Source organism: Microcebus murinus, chromosome 8, assembly GCF_040939455.1.
Source record: "Microcebus murinus isolate Inina chromosome 8, M.murinus_Inina_mat1.0, whole genome shotgun sequence".
Classification (NCBI taxonomy): domain Eukaryota; kingdom Metazoa; phylum Chordata; class Mammalia; order Primates; family Cheirogaleidae; genus Microcebus; species Microcebus murinus.
Genome location: NC_134111.1, coordinates 41939663 through 41962597, shown reverse-complemented (window position 1 = coordinate 41962597; position 22935 = coordinate 41939663). Strand labels below are relative to the sequence as shown.

Genomic DNA, 22935 nt, shown 5'->3' with positions numbered 1-22935 from the left:
CAAAATAGTACTTGAACCAGGTGTTACAGAAACCCAGGAGAGCTGGCACTCAACATCAAGGGCCCAGCTGGGTTTTGTTGCTTTGGGCACAGCAAGTGCTCATTAAAGTTAACCAATTGATTTGGATGACCTCATTTATCAGCTTTTCCACAGATTCTCCTCATTTAATTAATGAGCAATATGGCATTTTAATGTGATTTAAACAAAAATCAAAGATAAGACTCATTCTTACAACTTGATATCATCATATGAAGAATCTACGAATATATACGGAGCACATGCTACATGCCAGATGCTAGATTCTGAGTGTTCTAGACACTGAGTATACACTGATGAGTGAAGGAAAGTGAAAGGTACAGTCTGGACTATACCACCCTTTGCTTTCAATGTGAAACCTCATAGAGAAGCCCAGTTACTCTCCCCATAGTGCTATGAAATTCCATTTGTGCTCTAAGAAGTGGAAAAATTGCCCACTCCCTATCCATAAAAATTCAACTCTGGATTGTAGAAGAACTTGTAAACTTTTGAATTAAATTTGGAATTTCATTAAGTCATGAATTGGAAAAGTGCAATAGCTAGGAATAGAAAGGAGAAAGAGTCAAAGTCATAACAATGTACCAACACCTGGATATTGTCTCCAAATTTCAGTACCTGTAGTAGCATAATAAAAATAGTAATCAATCAATCAATCAATCAATCAATCAGACATTATGTGTACTTGCTCCACACAGGACTCCCTTCATCCATTCCAGCTCCACGTACAGGATCCACACAAGGAGAATGAAGAGTTGGCTCTACTGTACTTAGAATTGTATATTCATTTTACTTTTCTGGTTTTAACTTTTAAGGTGTCACAAGTATCTCTTTCCTGATAGATTACCCAAAGTTAATGTGAAATTCATTATGTATCTTATACAAATTATACCCAAAACATCTATACTTGTGCTAAGATTAAATATAACATGTTGGAGCAAAATGCCATGAGTATATGAAAACTGAGAGTTACAAGAGAAGTGGTTTGGCAAACTTAGTATAGTTACAAGTACTCCTCCAGTTCCCTATCTCCAGCGACCACTTTTTCAAAAAGGCATAAAAACAAGAAGTCCATGGGATGTCTTCTGTAGCAATAGCTATATCTCACAAGGCATCCAGATCCTCTTTTAAAATATAAAGCTACAAACTCCACATATTATATGAAAGACTAACTTTTTTCTAGGAGATATTGATGTCAATCCCAGTTCAAAAGAAAACCTATAAAAAGCCCTCTATTACTAGAAACCTATTTGCATGTATCACCAATCTACAGATTCAGGAGATCAATGGATTTGTTCAGTTTCAAAGATTAAAGTGTGAAAAATAGCTGAACTAAAGTATAAACAGCAGTTGAAAAGATGTTTTAAAGGTGTAAGACGGAAAGAGAGCACAGTATGTACACATATTGTCGTTTTACTAAGATATATAACAACTCTGAAAGGAAGGATTTGAAGGAACAGTAATTCAGTTACAAAAAAAAAAAAAGACCATCCTATATTAATCAAGTACAATAGGAAAAACCTAAGAAAGAGAGAAATATTAAAAATCACAGAAATAATATTTGACTTCGATTGCAAATTTTAAAAAAAAGTTTTGTAACTACACAATTATTTTAAATTTGAGACCTCAGAAATCTAGATTTTATTTCTACTACTTTTTCTTAACAGATGATAAAAGAAATATCGCCTACTCAGTCAGAACATGACTTTAAGTTGAAAAACAAACAGTAGGAGATAGGAAAACGTGATTGAATACACATTGTTACTTCTGTGATTCAGCTCAAAATGCGTTTTGATGCCATAAGGATCAGTTTAGAAGACAATGATTAAAATGTGATGCCCTCATAAACTCATCTGCTCTCACGGCTGGATTATAAATATGTTTGTCAAAATGAAACTTCTTAAGCCTTACACAGCTTCAGTGTCATCTATATTAAAGCCAAAGGAATTTTAAGAAAGGAATTTTTTAATGGAAATGTAATTAATTTAAAATGAACATTTTATTTATTTAAGAAATCAAAATCCTGGAAGACAACAAGGAATTGGAAAATGCTCTGAAAAATATCCAGATGCCTAAAGAGGAAATTAAGAAACTTGAAGTGGATGAAATTAGTAAGATCTTCTAAAAACTTCTCATTTATAGAAATGAAGCCGAATACTTTTCTTACTTTAAAAAAATTATAGGGTAAATGTTACAGTCCAAACCCTATATTATATTATAGGATCTTATATAAAACAATCTTAGTATAATAATATTTAGTTTTACTAAATACATTTAGTATGTTTGTGAATATAGCTGATCCTATTTTTTTCCATAGCTCCCTTTCAGCAATGACATTTTTTAAAAAGAGTTTATCTAATTTTAATTTTAGAATGTATGCTTCTAGAACAAACAGTAATTCAAGATTTCCAGTCATTTGTAAACATAAAATACTTAATAAAAATCAATTTTAAGTATGTTCTCAATTCTTAACAACTTAGTAGTTATAAATTGATTTTATGGTGTATATTGTTATTAAAGAAAATAAATAATGCCATGAGTATTGTGAAATAAAAATTTTCTCCTTTTTTTTTGTTTTCAAAGCTTTATGGTACAAGATGATTCTTCCTCCTCAATTTGACAGATCAAAGAAGTATCCCTTGCTAATTCAAGTGTATGTAATATTTTCTTTGGTGTAAAAACTATTTACTGAAAATATGTTGGATGAAATACACATTTATGAAATAGAATGAACCATTCTCCTTGGTAACAGTTCCTATTGATGCTGTTTTTATATATTCCTCAACTAATCAGAGTAAATAAAATATGGCTATTTAAAATGGATTGAGGAAGTTTTGAGATTTTAGATGGACTTGCTTGCATTTGCTGTGTTGAATTTCCTTTTGTATGGCAAATTGCCGAATGTGTCAGAATACCTTTGAGATAGAGAAATTGCAGCCAAAAAAATATTGTAAATCATCTTAACGTCTTATGTAATTGAGTTAGAAATGAAATAAAGGAATAGAATACATTTAGTGGAATCACACCCAAAATCAGTGCTGACCTACACACAATTTGCTTAAAACACCATGCATTTTTTTTAGTATATCTTATGTCTGCTTTTAGCAAGTGGCAGGTGGCAGAAATGACGAAAAACCCACACATATTCCTTGAAATGCCAACCCTAGATGTATCCGTTTTGGGGAATAGGAGAGGCTGTGTCCCAAAACAACTTCCTTGTAGCAAACCTCTGGGAAAAGCCTGCTCTCTTCTTGATTTTGAGCCAGTTCTAACGCCATTGTTATTTTATCACATAATTGTACTGGGAATTACTAGATGCAATGCTTGTCCAGACAGGGAAGTTGAGTTTTATAAAGGAATCAGAGATTTTTTTTTTTTTTCCCCTTTAGGTATGGTGGTCCCTGCAGTCAGAGCGTAAGGTCTGTATTTTCTGTTAATTGGATATCTTATCTTGCAAGTAAGGAAGGGATGGTCATTGCCTTGGTGGATGGTCGAGGAACAGCTTTCCAAGGTGACAAATTCCTGTATGCAGTGTATCGAAAGCTGGGTGTTTATGAAGTTGAAGACCAGATTACAGCTGTCAGGTGAGCACCTTCTCATTTAAGCAGATGTCACCACACAACAAATGTCACACAATCACTATTGCATTTCTCCATATTTTTAATGATTTAATTCTTTTTGTCTCTTTTCTTAACTTGGTGTAAAACTACCATTAATTTTAAAAGGACATTTTTGCCAAATATAAAAAATTATTCATGGAAGAAGGCTAATAAATGTGTAGAAAAATGATTCCTAGTGCCAAGAAACAAATACCCTCTTTCAATGTGTTGTCAGTCATTCGAATATCCTTTCATTTATTACCATAGCTCACAAGTGGCAGAAAATTTGTGTAACTCTAGTGACCTCCAGAAAACTAAACACATGGATTTGCTGAAGCATTATAAATTCTATGTCGTACATTTATACATGGCCCAAGAGTTCATCAATACTACTTACTTTTAGGTGCTGGACATTTTATTTGTGGTTAAACTAGCTGTCAGTGGGCTATTGGTAGCATGCAAGTGTTTGCCTATTTTCATTCGACAAAAACACATTCATTTTACATAACAGAAGTTATATTATGAAAACATTTAGAGGAAAGACAGATTCATAATCGGATTTTTTTCTTCCCAGCTATATTTTCAACCACAATTTATGGTTCAATCATCTTTTCCTGAAACAAAAAGAATATTGTCACCAAAATTATTGCTTCTTTGGAAACACTGTGCAGGATTCGTCTGGCAATGTCTCTGCAGTTGTTGGGTTTCTGTTATTATGGTGTGAGTAGATGAAGTTAGAGAACAGTAGTTTATAAACCTAAAATGAACAGGCTAATTGTACTCTCAGTCATGGGTGCATAGGAATGTATGACAGCTAAAGGCGAAACACTGTTTCATGGGCAAAGAGAAATATAGAAATTCATTAGTACACTTCTTTTATCACTTTAATGTCATCAATAGTTACTTATTTCAATGCAACCTACGCAACACTGATCGCACTGAACAGCTAGGAGCCAGCCCCAGACAACACTTTTCTATATTTTTGTGTGTAATCAAAGCAGAAGAGTTTAAATTCACAAGTAATTATTTTTCAAAATAGAAAGGTAATCATAACCCATATATTTTCAAATGTTTCTTCCATTGTATGATCAGTCACATACACACTTATATACAAAAAGTTCAATTAAAAGCAAAGTCTATTTGAGTAAAATATGACAAATTAGTAAGTAGGCTATTCACTCTAAAATCTGTAGCCATCATTCACTCCTAACTTCTAGGAGGTTGGCTCCCTTTGTCTTACTGATTCAGAGTTTTGGCCTTCCCACTGTTAACATGTTTAGGGGGGAGATAGTACAAAGAATAACTCTGTTGAGGCATCAGTTTCTCATGTACAGACTACAGTGTGCCTAAATGAGAATATTATCACAATTGTCAGAATTATAGCCTTAATTCCTTAAGGGACTTTTTTTTTTCTTTTTTCTTTCTTTTTTTTTTTGTTTTGGCACCATGGCTCACATCTATTTAAGCCATGAAGTAAACATCAAGGACATGTAATCCTGGGACTACATGAAAACAAAGATGAAAATCATGTTTCACTTATAATTCAGTTTCCAAAGCTGGTAGAGCTAAAAAGTGGTTTCTTTTGGCATTAATTAGTAAAAAAAAGAAGAAAAGAAAAAAATCACAATCATGATCATGACCACAATCCATCGATAACACCAAAATTCATCATTATACTTTTGTGCATTTATTTACACAAATGCAGCCTTTAAACTTAAGAAGAAATAGCTTCTTAATGTGTTCCTTGGATGAAGCGAAATTTTGAACCTGAGCAATAATGTTCAACATATAGGACACAAAGCCACAAATTCTACCTTCTACTGATTGTCACAGTAATACCAATTTTCTTTGGCATTTAGAATTGAAGATGGACTAGAGGTGGTAATTGGATACCTTTACTTTCTTGGAGCCATTTTTATAATGGAATCTGAAGAAAGTCTTCCTGCTACAGGGCAGACATATGTTCACTCATTTTCTCAGCCATTCAGCAACATATCAAATATTATTTTTTTAATTATTTCAGCATATTATGGGGGTACAAATGTTGTTACCTATATTGCCCATGCTCCTCCTCCCCACCCCCTGAGTCAGAAATACGTCATTGCAGTGGATTCTGTATAAAATTATGCAATTTACAATCTCTGTTTTCAATGCACTTACAATCTGGTAAAATGGGATAAGCCACCTGCACTCTGAGGGGACAACATTGCTGTTAGGTAGAACTTTCGTTAAACACCCCAGTGAACGTGGGGCGGCTGCATGGCCCATGCAAAGCATATAAGCAATAGTGGAGATGACAGCCAAGGCTGGCCTTGGTTTTGCTTGAAATCGTTATTATGCAAGTATGAAAAGCAAGTCTTGGAACCCAATGCTTTGAGAAAACAGAAGCTAAAAAGGATAGACTTATAATGATAATCCTGGAATGATTCAACCACACATCTCCCAAAAAAGTGTTTTAGAAATCAGATACCCAATGCCTGACCTGGGAAATTGTGATTATACTCCCTCTGTTGTAGCCCTCAAAATTCGCCCCAGATAATGAAATTTGTCCCTTTGAATCTCTTATAAAATGCAATCTGGCTAAATTTTCTATATGCCAAAAGAAAATCATATGTATATATTCAGAAGCAACAGTAAATACTAGTCAAGGCCAATAAATAGATTTAAACAAGGAAAAGCAGGGGGAAAAAAAGAAGTCATGCAACCTCGTAACTTTTGTCTATACAAATGAGAATGCTTTGAAGGAGATGCGTGTGCAGTCACAAACGTAAGTGAAACCAAGACCTGCTTTCTTCAGGTTTCTCTGCAAATGGTACATATGTGAGACCCATAAAACTGTGGTGGTTGCAAGGGCAACTCTGTTCATTTGAGGTTTGTTTGACATTTTTGACATTCCCACAACTTGGAAATTTTCTAAAGCTTGAGAGTTAGTGGTGGGGAAGGATTGTATGAGAAGAAATATTCTATCGTGCTGTTGTAGATGGCATCCATAAGAACATTTCCAAAACAGGAAAATAATTGATCACTAGAATTCTAACTTGACCTTGGCCTAGGGGCATGTATTTTTATGAGACAAAAGTTATAAAGTCCAACCCAGCCTCCAAAATTAGAAAAACATCCTTTTCATTTGTTACTAACATTTTGTTGATTTAACCACATTATCAACAGTATTTCTGATAACCCTTCTGGAAGCTCTTCAGAATTTGAAGGTGAATTTTATAGAGCCTTGTTGGTCCCGTAGTGCCCAGATTATCTAGCTAACCTTTAACCTACTCCTGCCACATTAAGTGTTAATGTTTCATTTCCATGTTAACTATTGCACCATCATTTCCTGTAAATGTCATCGTTTCAGAATAAACCTAGGAAGAAAGCTGTTAAGAATTTCCTGTTCTCATGTATCACCTGTTATTTGCCTTTTACCCCAGATGCAAGGCAGTATGATTACTAGCTTTCTGGGAGATCATAAAATCACCATTGATTTTATGGCTCAGAACTGTCTTCAGGCACTAGTAGCAAGATTATCTTTTGTTTTTTTAACAAGAAAGTGAGCCTTCTCTTCTTTCATTTGGTTTTTGGAGTTTGTGCAAGAACTGCTGAAGTGGCCACAATTTGCTGCACACTTCCTCTGCTCTACCATGAGCAGCATCCACACAGGTAGCAACTTTCCGTTTGCTACTGCATTTCTTCCCTGTAGACTCCTCAGTGTCCTTCAGAATCAGTGTCGGGTAAGCTGTGACTAACGGGGCCTCTTCCCATCTGTTTGTCCCGGGCATTTGCCCAACTCCTCTATGCATCGGAAACGTGCATGTTGAATCAATGCAAGGAGTGAAATGGTTGCTGTGAAATCCCTTTAAGAAACTACATTATTCGACTAATGAAAATCACTCAGTCCTACTTCCAGAGAAGAACTCATGAGAAAGGGCATTAACAGTAACTGAATGGAACAAAAAGTAGTGTTCTTCTGGGGCTATGCCTCCCGCTTTGGTCTTCTCCTTCCTTCCGTTGCTGTCGCCTACAGTGGCTTCTGCAATGGCTGGTCCAGTTTGCTTCTTTCTACCCCTGCTTCTGTTTCTCTGAGATCTTATCAAACCCTTCCCCAAATAAATCACAATTGCTCTAGAACACCAACCATCAGGGGAACATGGTCTAAGTTAGTTTGAAACACTCTTGTTTTGTATTGACTTTGAGGATTTCCCATGACTTTTTAAAGGCCATCCTTCAGCAGAACCCATTGCTACTAAGGGAAAATTTATTTTCAAAATAGTTTTCAAATAGAGGATCTTCTGTGGTGAAGCTGAAACAGATCGTTTCTATGTCCTAAAAGATACACGTCCTAAACAATCATGCCCGTGCCGTGATGACTTGAAGGTGCCTAAGTAGGAAGTGGAAGAGGGATGTATATTTTTTCTCAAACATGACTGAAAATGAAATGGTGATTAACAACTAAACAAACAAAATGATAAGAAATCAATCAAATTTAGAACTGCAACAACAAAATCCTCCGTTCCAAAAGCTGAGAATTTGGAAATTCGGTCCTCCTTATTGTTGTTGCTGCTGGTTGTGTTCCTTTCTCTTGATGTCTCTGAGACTCAGGTAACTCACCCATACAGTTAGGGAACTAGGCCCTATAGCCCTGAGAAACTACTCAATAACTGTATAATAGAGTCTGAGAGGATTCTCTTATCCTTTTGCAGAAAACGTGATAATATTATTTTAATTATTTGTAAATGCAGCCTTATTATGCATGTGTTTAAACAAAGAAAATGTAGCATTGCTATTAAATCTTTGAATTAAATATGCTTGTGTAATGAAGTAAATGTCATGTGTACACACTTAAAATTCTAAAAATTTGTTTCTTTTACTTTAGAAAATTCATAGAAATGGGTTTCATTGATGAAAAAAGAATAGCCATATGGGGCTGGGTGAGTTGTTTTATGTTTTATGCCTGCTATTCGGTTCAGTAATCATCATTTTCTAAAGTGTTCGTTTATAAGGTTTCTCATGAAATGTTAATGTTGCAACATAATTTAATCTGTCAGTGGAAACAATTTGGATAATCTGGGCTTCAAAGTGGTGATTTTAAGTGTTTGTTTCTTTTATTCAATCTTTTATTTTCTTTCCTCTGCAGCAAATTAACTCATAATTGAAAAAATTTTACTTATTTCTTTGCTACTATATTATAGCATACTGAACTGAATCGTATTCATCAGAGGTTTAATATATTTTGTTATTTTAGAGTCAAATATGTATCTTTTATATTTATATTTATATTTTATGAAAATTTGAGCTAAAGTTTGAAATTAGGGGAAGTTTTAGAATATAAATTCCTTAGTACCTAGCCTAGCAGAGTCATAGCTTGTCTGTTTGATATATATAATTTTTTTTTCTTTTTGGCAAATTATTTTATTAGACCTAATGTTAATTTGTGCTAACTGGAGAGAAGTATTATTTAGTTTCCTAATTGTAGGTCATGGAGATAATTTCCCATTTCTAAGGAACTATGCAGGTTTCAAAAACACACATTAAAAGGAAGGGGCAAAACTTATCGGTTATGGGCAATGAAGTCACTGGAAAGTTTAGAGAAATATTGGAAAGAGTTTAGATTTGCCCATTATAAATTATGATAATTACCCTTCAAAGAAGATTTCTTGTTTCATTTTTTGGTCTGAATTTGTACATTTGCAAGTCAATTTGCAGCCATTTGCGCTTGGGTTGTTTTTCTTGGCTGTTTTCTATGAGAGCGGCCTGCACAAAATGAAGGGAATAAAACCCAATATTGAAGGGAATCTGCAGGATTCAGCTCAACTCTCAGCTCAGTGACCAGATGAAGAGCTGTTATGAATTCGAAGAAAGTTGTTACTTCAAGCCATTTGGTCCTTCTTAAAACTATCAAATGTTAAATATCTAAACAGAATGGAATTCAAATGAGTAGAAATAAATATTTTATAGTGAAATATTTCATATAAGACCTTTCCTACCATTCATTCTTTATGAAATTTCCTAAAGCAAATCCTTGAAAAATTCTAATTTCAAGATGAACACTTATATGTAATCGTTAACATTTCTCTTGGAGTTAGACTTAGCTTTTACTGCAGGCTTCGAAATAACCATAAAGTAGAACTTTTTATTTCATTTATAGAACATTCTAGGTATTAGTTTGGTAGAGAACCATCTATGTGGGATGATTTAAAGAACCCACTCATCACCCAAAAATACATCCCTATCAGCCTGAAATTCTTCAATAAGAGATTCTCACCACATCTCATTGTGCAAATGCCACAGAAATAGTATATTAGGACCCCCCTTACTGCCTACTTTCCAACGTGGCAGTGATCATGAGGCAGCCTCTGAGAGCACATTCTAGAGAAGACAGTAGTAAAGGGACTGTCCAGGGACACAACACCTGAGCAGACCCAGATCTGCAGGAAGAACCAGCAGATGGAAAAAGACCTTAAGGCTATACTGTTTTTGTCAGTTCTACAGGTTTAAGACTGGTCCACATTTATTAATCCACCTGTCTGATCACTGACTCATTCATTCTTTCATCCATATAGTCAATTTCCAATTAGGTCTTTTACTGGGCTCTTTAGGGGATGAAAAATGGGTTAAGTTATAGGCCTTACCCTCTTGTGGGGGAAACAAACAACAAAAGAGGCAGGAGCTCAGCAATATTCCAAGTGTTAAGAGAGATGTAACTTGTGTGCAGTACAGAGGAAGAAGAGTGGTTCATTGTGGCTGTGGGAGCTAGGGAAGGATTCAGAAATGAGTTAGCCTTTCAGACCAGTGAAGACAGCTGAGAAACATGGTATTCAAAGCGGAGTGAAAACCACATCACCCAGCTCCTGAGTTAACAAAGAGCATGGTGTGAGTGAGTTGGTCAGGAATGCCTGAAACTTGAAAAGTCTTAAATATCATGAGGAAAGTGTAGGGAATGAGTCTGGGTAAGCAGGTAGCCAGAGTACAGAGGGCCTTCTGAGCCACATAAAGGACAGCAGGTGTGTGCATGGTTCTGTGACACCTTTCTCTTCATTCTTCTCTGTCTCTATGATCATTATACTTCATTAATTGTTTAAATGTGGTGTTTTTCTGGGTCTAGCCTTGACCCTCACTACTCTTCATTTCTTTGGGCAAATGCTTGTGGTTTCAAGGTTGACTATGAGTTCCAGATCCCTGCCACCAGCACCCGCCTCTTCTGAGTACCCATGACTACTGCTCATCTCTCCCAAATGTCTTACCTGGGCCTCCAGCTCAGCTTACCCCAAGCTAATCTTGTTAAAGTCTACTTTAAAACAAGCCTTCATCTTCATGAAAGGCCTCATCACACACCTACTCAGCCATATGAGAAAGTTGAGAGCCATTTTCAATCTCTCCCTTTACCTGACTCCAATATTCTGTTGGTTGGTAAGTTCTGTCAATTCCAGCCTAGTTTGGCTGGAATCCTACTCACATCACCCTAGTTTGAGTTTCTTCATGTGTAATTTAGATCAGAACTTCCCAAACTTCAGTGTGCATAAACTTCACCTGGAGGGCTTGTTAGGACACAGCTTCCAGGGCTCTCCCACCAGAGATTCTGATTCCATGCTCTGGGGTGGGGCCCAAGAGTTCGCATTTCTAACAAGATGCCAGGTAATGCTGATGCTGTTGGTCCTTGCGCCATAGGTTGGATAGCACCAGTTTAAATTATTCTAATTGCTTCTTAACTGTCCTCGGTGCTTTGGCCTCACATGTTCCAATGTTGCCAATGAATTTATCATTCCAAAACAATATTTGCCATGTTGCTTTTCTGCTTATATATTTTATAGGGCTCCACACTGCCCACAGTGTAAAGCCTGAATACATTTCCTTGCATGCAAGGTCATTCTGACTCCAGCTTCCTTTTCCAGTCTCACCTCAATCCACTTCTCCTGGCACATTGTGAGCAATTTAAATTATGCCAGTGCTTCCTTGTTCCCATGATTTTGTACATGCTGTTCCCTGCACCTGCCATGTCCATTCTCTTCTTCCATTCCCCACCTCTTCTTCACTCCAAAATGGAAAACTTGTAGTTGTTCTTTAAGACTCAACTCAGATACGGCCTTCTTTGTGTTCCATTAGCTCTTTATATTTCTCATTATAAGAATTACCATGTTTTATCTTGTCTGTCTATTGGTTTCTCCCACAAGAATGTAAGCTCATCAAGAGAATGGACTGTGGCTTATTTTAGCTTTGTTTCTCAAATATTTAGCACAATATTTAGCTATGTCAAACATCTATGAGATGCTGTTTAAACTGAATTTAATTCTATAAGTTAATGTTCCTCCAAATGTGTCCTATTAGTAACAGGAGATTTTTCAGGAAAAGGTTCTATGGTCCAATAATTTGGCAAATCATGAATGCTATAGATCAGTGTACATAGGCTCTATGAGGACTAGTAAAGAAACCTGTTAAATTTTGTTTAACACAATACTATCAAATGGTATTTGGTCCCACAACTCTTTATTCCTCTCCATCCCAAAACTCACATTAATGATATTTTACATGGGCAACTCTCTGAGAAGTACTCTTGAAGTTAATGGGGAGTGTTATTGGTGTTTTAGAAAAATAATCTAGATTGCAAAGTGGAGAATGGCCCAAGGTAAGGGAAAAGTATGGGCCAAACAACTAGGAAAGCAATGATACTGGGGACAAGTATGAAAGGCCAGAATTTAGGCATTGCAGTAGCAGTTGGGAAGAGGTCATAGCTCTGAATTCTCTTTTGCAGTATAATAAGCAGGGCTCTTTGAGAAATTGGAGACGGGGAAGAGAAAGACATTGATAATTACCATAATATTTTGCTACTATTGTGTTTCACATCAGGGAAGAAAGTATCTGTATTTATGAATTACTAGGCACTTTAGTGGTCTGAGAAATACATCGTATCTAACCAGACAAAAGTTTTTGGAGTCAATTGGTCAATAAGCTGCAAATCCCTCATTTTCTTCCATTATCCAGTTCATAAGGTGGAGAGAAAGCATTTTTATCTTTCCTTTTCATTTTTCTGGCTCACATAAACCAAAACCCAGTAGCCCTTGTTTTAGCTGCTTGGTAAATATCCATTATGTGCCCATTAAGGTTCCCAAGAAGTATCTGGTTATGACAGTGGTTCTTAACCAGGGTGATTGTGCCCCTCAGGGAACATTTTGCAACAGCTGGAGACGTTTTTAATTGTCACACTGGGGGAGGGCTACTAGTATCCAGTGGGTAGAGGCCAGGGATGCTGTTAAACATCACACAATGCACAGGACAGCCCCCCACAACAGAGAATTATCCAGCCCCAAATCTCAGTAGTGTCAGGGCTGCAAAACACTGATATGCAATAAACACTGAAGCAATTATTCTGACAATTGAAGAGCAGCGAGAGTTTTGCCTAAATTATTAGAATAACAGCCTCATTTCTGGGCTTTGCTTTGTTAATATAGGCCTAGCCAGGTGGTGTTGAATAAGCATTAGTTCATGATTTAATCTTAGTTCCTTTCTCTTCCAGTGACTAATTATAAGCAATTTGAATTGCTATGTGTGATCAACGATGTAAAAGTAGGACAAATGCACCTCTAATGAGACTATATTAGACTCTGAACTTAAAGTTCTCCCAAAAGAGGTTGCCCTAGCATAGGGGTATAGAGGAAATGGCATGGGTTGCTGAATCAGGTGTCCTGGGTTTGAGTCCCACCTCTGCTGTTTACCGACTCCAGAGCCACTGTGAGTTTACTCTGAGCCTCAGTTTTCTCATTGTGAAATACAGCAAGAATTCCCCCACCAACATACTGTGAGGATTAGATGAGTTAATAGCAAAGCTATATATTCAACAAATATTCACACTGTTCCTACTGTATGTCAGATCAAATTCTCAGTGCTGGGAATACATTCATTGATAAGACAGCCAAAATATCTACCCTTATGGAGTTGGGAATAGTTGGGGTGAAAGACAATAAGCAAGAGAAATGAGTAGAATACATAGAATATTAAATGATGTTAAGCACTGTGGAGAAAGACAAAACAAAACAAGAAAGGGGGGTTGTGCAGGGTTAGTACCCTTTTAAATTAGAAGGATGAGAATGTGTCATTTGAGGTGATATTTGACATTTGAAGAGAAAAGGAAGTGAAACATGCCAATTTTCATGAAAAGAGCATTCCAAGCAAAAGGTCACAGCATTTGCAAATATCCTGAGGCTAGATCCGGTGTGGAGAGTTCAAAGAACATCAAGCGAGCCAATGAGCAAGAGGGGAGAAAAATGACAGGAAGATGTGAGGCAGGAAAAGGAAAACAGATTGTGAGGGATCACAAAGACCATGGCAATAACTGACCATACAAATGTTAGCCACTTATTATTATTGCCTATAGTCGAAATATTCCAGTGTGCATTGTGGCTCAAGTATGAGTGTTCCATAAACCCTCCTTCAAAACTCCGTGCCCTTCTAAGAATGTTTTTTAAGATATCCTTCATTTAAACAAAATGGCAAGGCATCTAAGTGCAAAGGACAAAATTCTAGAATTCTCGTGGCCAATCTGCTCTGTAGGCTCTTTTCTTGTAACAGCCACCCACTCTGCCTGGGAGCCCCACTCATGGGGGAGCAGGAAAAAGTCAACTCGGGTTTTCTTTTTTCCCCCACTTCATTTCTACAATAGGAATAGCTTTTCCAAGCTGCCTGAGAATTTAAAGTACACCTTTTTTTTTTTTTCCGTGCTGCTAACACAGTAGCTTTTGCTCTTACAGATTCCTAGAGAAAATTTGTATTCATTCTAAAAGCAGGAAAATTTTATTTAAATACAACACTATCACTTAATCACTGAGTAAATACAGATTAATAATTCCTAAGATTTTGAATTTTTAATTCAACTGTTTTTGAATGTTTAGAAACCTTTTTACGATATGCAAAGTCTCACTTCATGCTATTTCCTGCTCTGGGACAAGAGAAGAAGCGTTCAGTATTTTTATTTGTAGTGAACACATTTTCCAATAAAACCATAAACAATTATAATTTTTCTAAAGGTCTTTGGCTTACCCTGCTCTCATTTGAACTTAAAATTAAGAGGGAAGGGAAGCCCTTTCCTTTCAGTAAGACTTGTTGCTAACCTACTAATCAAAACAAATCATTTTCAGATTATAAGTGAAAGTTTGAACCAGATAGGAAATTTTCATTTACTAATGTGATTTTCAAACCCAAATATTTCTTCTGTTTTTAAAATATATTTTTCCCCTATTAAAACAAGGTTGAGTTCTTCTCCCCGTGTAGTAAAAAGAGGCCGTGGCATAACTGGAGCCGCCTCTTTTATTTTGTGTTTTGTAGCTAATGGTCCTCAGTAAAATTCCCGAGAGCAGGAAACATAAAACCATAAGCTAATTCAAAAATTTGTTGTTTCACTGTTGGATTTGGCAAGATTGTTCAGCTTGTTCTCCCATGCCACGTATTTCATGGATTAAGAATAAGACCCCTGCCGTGACCTATTGCCATCGCCCTGTCTGTCTGTCTCTCTCTCGCGCTCACTCTCTTGCGCTCTTCTTCTCTTAAGAGTGATTTTTCTGCAGTAAAGAGTGATATGATCTGTCCTGACCTCGGGGAAGTGAATCCCAGAAATTTGTGGTAATAAGGTCCTATAAATAAGGTGTGGTTTTCGTTGGAGAGTCTCTCTATCCCCTTATGATTTTTAGTGACGTCCCTGCATCAGGGCAAGAATAAACACTGAGAATCACTTCCCAATCTAGTGCACACATTTTTTTTTTCTTTTGGTCCATGTCCCAGAAGACTGCTTAGTCCTCGTTCCCAGGAGAGGCACCTCTCTCACAGCATGTTTGTACAGACCAAATTTGCATTGCAGGAGGAGATGTAGCCTTATTGTGATACCCTGTTCGCTTCTTCATATTGAGAAAAAGGTTCAAATTTCCAAGTGACATCGGCAGAGATCTCTTTCTGTTAACGGGGTCCCATTTCTGAATCACCTCCCGATTCCTCAGAGAAGGAAATGGATGAGAGCTAAACCTACCCCTGACTCTGCAATTTGTGTCTTCCTTTGTATTTCTTTGCTTTTCCGTTAAATTTGTGGGAAGAAAGATAAGGTTTTTAAAGACACCGATGACTTTTCCTCCTTTGAACTGCTATGTCAAAAATCCTAAAAACAGACTACATACCACTACATCATACACAAACTCTGGCCGTGTCTTAAATTATCCAAAATATCTTTATGGTCCTTCCTTGGGTGTTCTCTTATGAAAATAAATAAGTAAATACGTAGATATACTTTCTGTCTCACAGGACTTTTTGTAAACTGTGAAGAAGTATCTTATATTTACATTTTAGTAATAATTTCCTTTTTCTGTGCATGTCTTTCAAGTAAAATCTTTTTTGTTCCAGCAACGTCCTAGTTGGAAAGATAGGGGGGAAAAAGAATTTTTTTGCAGAAAAATTGCACTTATATCTCTCTCTTAAACTGCTCCTACCATGTTTTAGGGGGGGTTCTGTTCTGAGCAGCACACCAAATATTTCTAATTTATTAGGGATGAAATCACTGTTACAGTGGCGGAGCTTGCTGCCGAGAGTGCAAAATAGACATTTAATCTACCCTTCGCCGTATCCCCCAGCTTCATTCGATCCTGATTGTAGAGTTGCTATAAACATATGGAGGAAAGCTTATGAAAGGAAATCTGGGACTGACTCATAACAATGTCTCCACAGTCCTATGGAGGTTATGTTTCTTCACTGGCCCTTGCGTCCGGAACTGGTCTTTTCAAATGTGGGATAGCTGTGGCTCCAGTCTCCAGCTGGGAATATTACGGTATGGAAACATTTCATAAATGTTGCCCTGAAAACATTTAACACATAATTACTCTATATTTGAGGTTGCTAGGAAAATGAATTATGCAGTAAAATTCACCCCAGCATCACTGGGGAAAGTATAATCTATAAAGAACGTTGTTTATATGATTCATTATAATCATATTGTAACAATCAAAGCAATCTCATGAGTGAGGAAGGGCTCTTCCATAATCCCATATACCTGATTTCCTTCCAGAAACCTTGAGCCCCTGCTGAACTAAATCTTTAAAATCAGAGCTACGTCTGTTTTTGCAGGCACTGAGTTACAGCATAACTGTCTTTTAAGCACCTTTTATGCAAAGTCAGGCCAGGGGCCAACCAATTCACCTCCACACCACAGTTTGCAACTTGTTCCAGAAATCAGAGAAACAGAAAACTATATTTGAGAAGTACCCCACTGTGTGTGCCTATTTTTGTGATTAACATTAATGTGGGGTGATCATTTGGAGGTAACTCTAATAATTGTACAAAAATTAGTTTTTATCAGATCCTCTTCCCTGTGTTGGAGTAGAAATGAGACAATTGTGACTTACAGGGAATCTTTATTCAGAACAAAAAATGCAGGGGGAGAGAGGTTGGGAGAGCAGATTTGGGGGACATATTTTGATCCTTAATGAAGTAAAACACCAGTAAAAGTACTAGAGGTAGCTGTTTTTGTATTTCTTTTAAAATAGATTGAGGTCATTCTACAGATCATTTTTCCCTGATCATTACCCTTAGGAGGGTAGAAGTGATAAAGATAAAGACCAGCCCTAGAAAGGACCTGTTTAGATGCTCCTGTCTCCATAATCTCTTCTCCACTAATTCTTTAGCCCTATTGGGGCAAATTGCAAGGACAACACACACTCTTCAAGGCCAACCATTTTAGCAAAGTGAAGCAAGACTTTACCTCAAGAGCTCCACATGAGAGAATCGAGGCACAGTTATTAAACAAGGAGGTCTTGTTGGTTAATGAAATGACATGGATCACACGCAATCAACATATTCTTATCTATTTTATAGCTTCTATCTACACGGAGAGATTCATGGGTCTCCCAACAAAGGACGACAATCTTGAGCACTATAAAGTAAGCATATCCCATTTTATTGAGGTCATTAATTTATTTTAAAGGTGCTAAATAATTTTAAAGCAGTAATTCGGAGTTGACAGCTTTAATTCTGGGTCCCCAAGCAAGTATGATGATCTTTTGTTAAGTGCAGAGCACATCACTAGAGAGGATTTTACTCCTTTCAGATTCTATTCTTTCTCTCTCCATCCTCCCTTCCCTAACCTCCCTTTTTCTGATCTTTCTCCCCACCCCCAAACCCCCACACAGCTTGAGCGGGCATCATTTATGCCTAAGGTCTCACTCATATGTAACATATGACACATAAACTTTCAGTTTTTCAAACTAAGAATCAGATGGAAGTAATGCAAATGATGATGAAAATGTGTTGCTCTGACTCTTAAATATTTATCAACCAAAGCAATACATAATTTCAGTATTGGTGCTAAGTCCATTGCACAATGATTTAGCTAGTTTTCTATTAGAACTTGCAGCAACTAAAATGTTAATTTTTTTCTCTTTTCCAGAATTCAACTGTGATGGCAAGAGCAGAATATTTCAGAAATGTAGACTATCTTCTCATCCACGGAACAGCAGATGGTGAGGTTTAAGCAAGACTCTTACACATAAAAATACTGAGCCAGCATCACTTTGTTTAAGAAACATTAAGCATCCTCCTATGCCTATGCTCAGGGTCAGTACCTAAGAGTCAGGGACATTTCCATATCTGAGTGTGATTACTCACTGCTGACAATGTCAAATGCATGACTAGATAATTGTTGGTGTTCATTTCCAGGCAGTACATTGTCACTCTATGCTTTCTGGTATTTAGCAGCACTTTAACTCTCTCTCTTTGTTGCAGATAATGTGCACTTTCAAAACTCAGCACAGATTGCTAAAGCTCTGGTTAATGCACAAGTGGATTTCCAGGCAATGGTATATAATTTTGTTTTACTCATGTTCATGGCCTTAGAACCCCAAGCTAAAAGGAGGGGTTTTATTTTTTTATTTAATTTTGTAATTACTTTCGTAAAACCTGACAACGAAGCTGCAGGGTAGAGTAGGCAGAACATTAGCAAATGAATCTTGGATATTTTCATTAACTCCCTGAAAGACCCCAGGCAAGCCAGATCGCCTCTTGGGTTCCCAATTGAGTCATGTAAAGTAAAGGAGTTCACAAAATTAAATGATCTTCTAGCTCAAACATCCAATGGTTCTGCAATTGTTTGAACGCAAGTGTAGCTACGTGCTTAAAGTCCCTGCAAAACCTGGGAGTCCCAAAGCAGCTAGAAGATTCTGTTTGTTTAGTAAGAAGCAATTGCAGAATGTTATCAGAAACCTCAAAGGCTCCCTGAAGTCATACAGCTCCACTCAGGGTTAGAGAACCTTTCCTTCCATGTATTCTTAGCACCTGGCACATGCCTGGCCCATCACAGATGCTCGGATTTGTACTGAGTGAGTGAATGAATGAGCTAAATGTAAAACCCAGGTTGCAGGAGGAATGGAAAATGGAAACAGGGAAGAAAAAACAATGAAAGCCAAGACAAGGGGGGCCATCCTTGGTAACTACCCTTTCCCTCACAAATTCTCCCTCAATTGCTTATATTGAACAAAACCCAGAAAAGGAGACCTCCCTCTTTTGGAAATTGTTTAAAAAATAATTTGTGAGCTGGGAAGGGAAGGGGGAAGTGGGAGATAAAAAGAAATTGGTTATGGGTAGTAAAAATACAGTTAGATAGAAGGAATGAGTTTTAGTATTTGATATTACATCAGGGAAATTATACTTAACAATAATTTGTTGTATATCTCAAAATAGCTATAAGAGAAGAATGGTAATGTTCTCAGCAGCAAGAAAAGATAAATGTTTGAGATGATGTATATCCCAATTACCCTGGTTTGATGATTACACATTGTATTCAGATATCAAAATATCACATGTACCTCCAAAATATGTACAACTATCATATATTAATTTTAAAAATGACAAAGATGAGGTGAGATTTTCCTGATTGCTTTTATTGTGACTCCCATAGTAAATTCAACTTAGTAAATATATATCATTACATCATGATCACTGACACCTTTATTCAGTGAAGACATTCTTACTGGCATCTGTCCAACTATAATGCTTGAAGTTATAACACTATCTTCCCCTTTTTGACAATGCTATTTTTAACTCCTATATAGGATATTTATGGTTATATGTGGATACATTGTATTGTGGGTTTTCTGCAACAGAGAGAAATTAGATTCACAGGCTAAAAGCCTGATGGATATTTTGAGCTACAAGGGGTCTTAGGGAAAATCAAATCCAACCCCTTTGTTCATCAAATGAAGAACCCAAGCTCCAGAGAAGCAAAGTACCAGACCCGATGCACCAATTCTGGCACCCAGCCCTTCCGACTCTGACCCTTCAGGATGCTGGCAGCTGTGAAAGCTTAGCCACTGAGATCTAAAATATAAGTTAAGGAATTTGAAACAGTAGTGGAGTTTAAGAAAAACTCTTTAAATCTTCCTGATCTAAATATTTACATGTAAGCTATTTTACTTTTCCAAGTGTTCTTCAGCAAAAATTTGCCCATAAGATTAGAAAATATATCAGGTCCTGAGAGCACAGAAAAAAAAATCAAGGTAGATGCATGCTGTGGCTGCAGGAATAAAACAGGCTTCTCTCTTTGTGTTTCAGTGGTACTCCGACCAGAACCACGGCTTGTCCGGCCTGTCCACAAACCACCTATACACTCACATGACCCACTTCCTGAAGCAATGTTTTTCTTTGTCAGACTAAAAATGATGCAGTCACAAGCCTGTATCACAATCGGAAAACTTCATATACATGTCTCAGACCGTTTGCTTGTTTTACTTTTTATGTTGTAAAGTGCTGGTATAAACAAACAAATGAATGTTGTTCTAAAGGCTGGTAAAAACGAAGAGGACTCAGAAGTTCAAGTTCAATATTGTTTACACTTTTCTGGTACTCTGTCAAAGATGACAAAGGGAACCATGCATTGTGCCTTGGACACAGACAGGGTTTCATCACCTGTTTGTTTGAGGAAAAGAAATAAAATCAGGAGTTCAAGTGCTATGATGTTGTCCGTGTTCGTTGATTTCAGATTCCAGATTCTATCACAGAAAGAAGTGCTAGCGCAAGGCAAGTACATGAATAATATTAGGGTGGTCATGGAGGAGAAGAATCCAGGAGCAGTTTGGGATTTTTGTAATGAGAACTCCCGACGCTGCAACAGACAGCTCACAGTAGGTGAAAGCATTGTTCAGAGAACACAATGAATCACGTTTGAGATGTTTTCACTCTGCCCTGTCCCTCCAAGAAATCTTTATTACATTTCTCCCAGAAGATTTCTTCAACATTGCCAGAAGCACTTATCCTCTGATGAGGATAAAGTCAGACTTTTGAATTCAGGCTCCTTTTAAGAAATGCTTCAAATTTGGAGATGTTCCTATTTTGAATCTCTTTTTAGAATTAGTAACGGTAACTACTTTCAGATTGCCAACCCATAACCTAACTAAACAAGACAATACAAAAATAAATAAAATGGACAGCAATAACTAGAGAGGAAAATCTCAAATCTATGAGATCTTTCTGGGGTTTTAGTTCTACATTGTAAAGTTCATTTTGGAAGAAAAAAAAAGTCCTGCAATCCCAAAAGCAATGTTCTGCCAGTTAATTCTGTCAATTTAAAACTATGGGTGTTAACTTTGGGCTAGTTAGGGCAAACTTTTACCAAAACTCCAAAACTCAGCTCCGGCTTATTAAAAAACAAATAAATAAATAAAACTATGGGTGGCCTGCCACCTCTGTGATTGCCACAGAATTAAAAATATCCATACCAGATCACCAGAAGATATTTCTTGAATGAATGTTGGAAGTATCCACCATGGCACTGTCTCAGAGACAGTGTTTCTCAGCCCTGGACTGCCTGGATAATTTCTCCCCATCTCTAGCTTGATTTATCTTTCCAGTTGCAGATGGAATGTATCATGCCTTCTCTCTTGTTCTATGGCCAGAAGAACCAATGAGCATGAACTATTGGAGCAAGAAGGGCTTCAGAGATCATAGATCATAGTCTTCTCTAGAATTCTCAGACTTTTCTCAGTCTACTTTCTCTTGCCACTTCTGCTTTCTGAAACCATGCCTCCCACTCAGGCCACCCAGCGCCACCTCCCACATCAGGAAGAGGTGCTTTGTGGTGGTCAGGGATCCAGGACAGCACCTTCCCAGATTCAGGACTGGCTACAGCTGCTCTGGTTCACCTCCATGCAATGGCTGATGCTCTGAGGGTGAAAGGACGCTACCACCTTCTCTCTCTGTTCTGCGCAGAGCAGCCTCTGAAGCAAGCCCAGGAGATTTCCTCGTAGTTTTCTCATCACCCACTCTTTCCAACTGGGGAAAGGAGAATAACCAAGTCATTTCCTAATACCTCATCTGGGGAGATCACAAAGTCCTTACAAAGGTGAAGAAGAACAAAAATCTTTTTCCTCCAACTTATTTTCTGCTTCTGTGGAATTTGCAAAGCTGGATTCTAATATCCACGCGCAGTAAGTGGTCTCCACCTCAGCCCTTTGTTCCCACTGCCACAGAGACAACTTCCAAGAGACAAATCTAATCATGTCACTTTCCCACTTAGAAAACTCCAGTGATTCTCCATTGTCTACAAAATAATTTCCAAACTTAGCTGCGTGACACATAGAGCCCTTGACAATCTGTCCCCATGCAGATTTTCCAAACCCTTCTCCTGACACCAGCCTCCATAGATCCTTTATTTCCTCAGAAATGTCCCTCCATATCTCTACATGCTGTGAAATCTTAGCAGCGCTGCCCAAGGGGTAGGTAGCCAAGAACCACATGTGGTTATTTAAATTTAAATGAGTTAAAATTAGATAAAATTACAATTGAGCTCTTCAGACACTCTAGCTATATTTCACTGCTCGGTGGCCACATGTGGCTAGTGGCTACCATGTAGGACAGTAGAGGCAGAACATCATCACAGAAAGTCCTATTGGACCGTAATGCCCTAGAGAAATCTTCATAGCCCATGACTTAGAACGTGGCATATCACAGAAACTCACCAATTGAGTTGATTTAATGAATGTCTCAGTGTTCATAGCAGATTCTGGTTTTCTACATCACTGTTGATGAAACCTTCTCTGACCCCCCCAGGTAGAATGACCCAGGTCTTCCTCAACACTCTCAGCATGTGTTCATTTATTTATTCATTCATTCAACAAACATTTATTGAGTCTGATTGGATACCAGACACTGTGCAAGACCTTGAGGATGCAGTGGACAGCAAGACAGCCACCTGAGTGGCAAGTTTTCAAAATGTTCATATTTTATCCAGCTTTGCTAGATTCTTCTTTTGGCTTGGAAGATAAAAGGTGCATAAAGGACAAAGAGATTGTATGGA

At 37.3% G+C, this 22935-nt stretch overlaps 1 protein-coding gene across 1 annotated transcript in view; it reads left to right on the top strand.

Moving 5' to 3' along the window:
- Positions 1-20594, top strand: part of FAP (fibroblast activation protein alpha) — a 68692-nt gene extending 48098 nt beyond the window's left edge. Inside the window, exons 18-26 of the mRNA XM_012760390.3 lie at positions 2046-2144; positions 2617-2686; positions 3423-3617; positions 8500-8554; positions 16323-16422; positions 17466-17530; positions 18037-18109; positions 18372-18445; positions 20196-20594. Coding sequence (XP_012615844.1) covers positions 2046-2144; positions 2617-2686; positions 3423-3617; positions 8500-8554; positions 16323-16422; positions 17466-17530; positions 18037-18109; positions 18372-18445; positions 20196-20297 — 833 coding nt within the window. The 3' untranslated portion in view covers positions 20298-20594. The remainder of the gene's footprint in view (positions 1-2045; positions 2145-2616; positions 2687-3422; positions 3618-8499; positions 8555-16322; positions 16423-17465; positions 17531-18036; positions 18110-18371; positions 18446-20195) is intronic.
- Positions 20595-22935: the final 2341 nt, after the last annotated feature.